General features: G+C 43.0%; 1 protein-coding gene across 1 annotated transcript in view; it reads right to left on the bottom strand.

Moving 5' to 3' along the window:
* LOC107107847 (arf-GAP with SH3 domain, ANK repeat and PH domain-containing protein 2-like) overlaps positions 1-2,521 on the bottom strand; it is a 54,337-nt gene that overhangs the window by 24,625 nt on the left and 27,191 nt on the right. Inside the window, exons 14-15 of the mRNA XM_015408197.1 lie at positions 1,814-1,977; positions 993-1,126 (exon numbers count right to left, since the gene is read on the bottom strand). Coding sequence (XP_015263683.1) covers positions 993-1,126; positions 1,814-1,977 — 298 coding nt within the window. The remainder of the gene's footprint in view (positions 1-992; positions 1,127-1,813; positions 1,978-2,521) is intronic.

Below are 2,521 nucleotides of genomic sequence, written 5' to 3' on the forward strand. Positions count from 1 at the left end.
ACCTTTCATGTAGGGGGATTTTATTAAACCGACCTGAGAGCATTTTTGAAGGGAAAACATTTAGACGGGCTAATGTAAAGGCTCTACGGTGCGAAGGCTGAACTAAGTTGTGGAGATAATGGGCCATCTGGCCATATTGAATTGGGAGATTTAACGGAGCCTGAGAAAATATGCAAAATTGTGCAAGACATAACATTCGGAATTCAAGGTCAAGCAGTCTCCGTTTGATAATCTGGAAAATAGAGACTTCATCCAGTGAATAGAAATATTCTAAGAAGAAACCGATTTGACTAATTTTCTTCTCAATAGATGCCAACCAGGTTACGCTATAAGCGTCATTTTTTAAATGTGAGATGAAAGAATTTGGCGCCGATCTGAAGTGTATTTTCAACCAATATTTAAAAGTTAATAACCAACATTTAGTATCTATAAAATGTTGGCCCAATTCTAAACAAAGAGAGGACTATGGGATACAGTTAGAAACGCCTAGAAGTTGGCGAAAAAGACAGGCCTGTAGTGTTTCAAGATTGCTATGAAAGCCCGTTATCCAAACGGGAATGCCATATAATAATTGAGGGAGAATTTTGGGTTCAAAGATCTTTATGGCTCCCGGTAAATATTGATTCCCTCTGGAATAAAATAATTGCTTAAGGTGTGAAACAGATCGTTTAACTAAAGAAATATTATGGGATCTATGGGTTGACCGTTTAAGGTTATATTGAAACGTAATAAAACAAAGAAAATTAATAATTTGCATCTAGGTTTGCCAACCTCCAGGTGTGACCTGAAGATCTCCAGACTACATAGATCAGTTCCCCTGAAGTAGAAGGCAGTCTCTATGGCATCACATCCCTGCTGTGCATTTCCCCCTCCCTGGGCTCCACCCCAAATCTCCAGGGATTTCACAATCCAGAGTTGGTAATCCTATTTGCACCAGAAGGGGTAAATTCTGTCCTGGCATCTGAAGGAAGGATGCACCATCAATTCCTCACCAGAAGCTCTGAGGTTGACAGCTTATCCAAGGCTAGTGACTGAATGCGTGAGTGGTGGACACCCATCTCCCGATGAATCCCAGAACATTCGATGCAGATCAGAATTCCTAAATTAATGGAGAGCCATGCTGGGTCTGTGAAATCAGAAAACACACGGATATGGTCATGCTCCACCTTGCCCAAAAGTATGGACAATATGATGGATAATCTTCGTGTTTTTACCTCACAACCTCTCATAACTCTCAATAATAAGTCAGAGCCTTCAAATTCAGTGCCGGGCTGCTGAACAGGATGGGAAGGAGGAACAATGCTCATTAGTGGGACATTTCCTCCCTGTATCTACTCCAAGACCAATTGTACTGGACACTACAATTCCATACAGAATTAAAATATTTCTTTTCCTTTTACAGGCACTCAGCCTGTTTTTTCACCATGAAGAAGTCTAGCAGAATCCTTTTCAGAAGGACAGGGAGAGTAAAACGTATGATAAATTGAGGATCTGGTGTGGATTGTAACTTCATAAAAACCTGAAGCTCCTGGTATACAGGCCAGGTAGTTGGAGTGGGAGGCTGCTGGCTGAAAGGATAACAAAGAGACTTCAGCAAGATCCTGGCTGGAGAATTACCTGTACAGGATTGCTCCTTTCTGTCATTATGGGCCAAATGGCAGAAGGCAGAGTTAAAGCCAAACTGTCAGGCAATGTATGAAACCTGCATGGCATTAGTGTTGGCATGTCTACAGTCTGGTCACTGGACATCTTTGTTTGCTGTATACCAAGATGGTTGTGTGGAGAGTGGATTAGCTAACATCTACTTTTATACCTGATGCTGAGCAGTCACAGCACATGCTGTTTCCTGGCATGCGCTTTATCTCCTCAATGATTGCTCCAGTTAGGTCTTCCATACTGCTCCCTTCCTGGCCTGGTGACCGTTTGAATGCCACATTCAGGGCCTCTTCTTTGCTGTTGCTGAGGACAGAGATCCATCTGCAGTGTAGGAGGAAACTATCATCAGGTAAATGGAACATTCTGAAACAATTTGGGAGGTGCTGTGGCTCAGTGGTAGAGCATCAGCTTGGCATGCAGAAGGTCCTAGGTTCCATCCTCGGTCTCTCCAGTTAAAAGATCTGGCAGTAGGTGATGCGAAAGACCTCTGCCTGAGACCTTGGAGAGCCACTGCCAGTCTGAGTATACAATACTGACTTTGATAGACCAAGGGTCTGATTCAGTATAAGGCAGCTTCATGTGTTCGTGTGTGTTCACCAAGCTGAATATAGTCTACCAGCCATGCTATTGTGGTCTCTCAAGGGAAGAAATGGCAATAAATGATAGTTCTGGTTTTGAAAAGTGCTGATTTTAGCAGTTTCATGCCAAAAGATTATTATGTCCCTGGTGGGTTGTTAAGAACATAAGAACATAAGAACATAAGAGATGCCAATGTTGGATCAGGCCAAAGGCCCATCCAGTCCAACACTCTGTGTCACACAGTGGCCAGAAATACCAGGTGCCATCAGGAGGTCCACCAGTGGGG

Source organism: Gekko japonicus, unplaced genomic scaffold, assembly GCF_001447785.1.
Source record: "Gekko japonicus isolate JY-2015 unplaced genomic scaffold, Gekko_japonicus_V1.1 scaffold211, whole genome shotgun sequence".
NCBI classification, from domain to species: Eukaryota; Metazoa; Chordata; class Lepidosauria; order Squamata; family Gekkonidae; genus Gekko; species Gekko japonicus.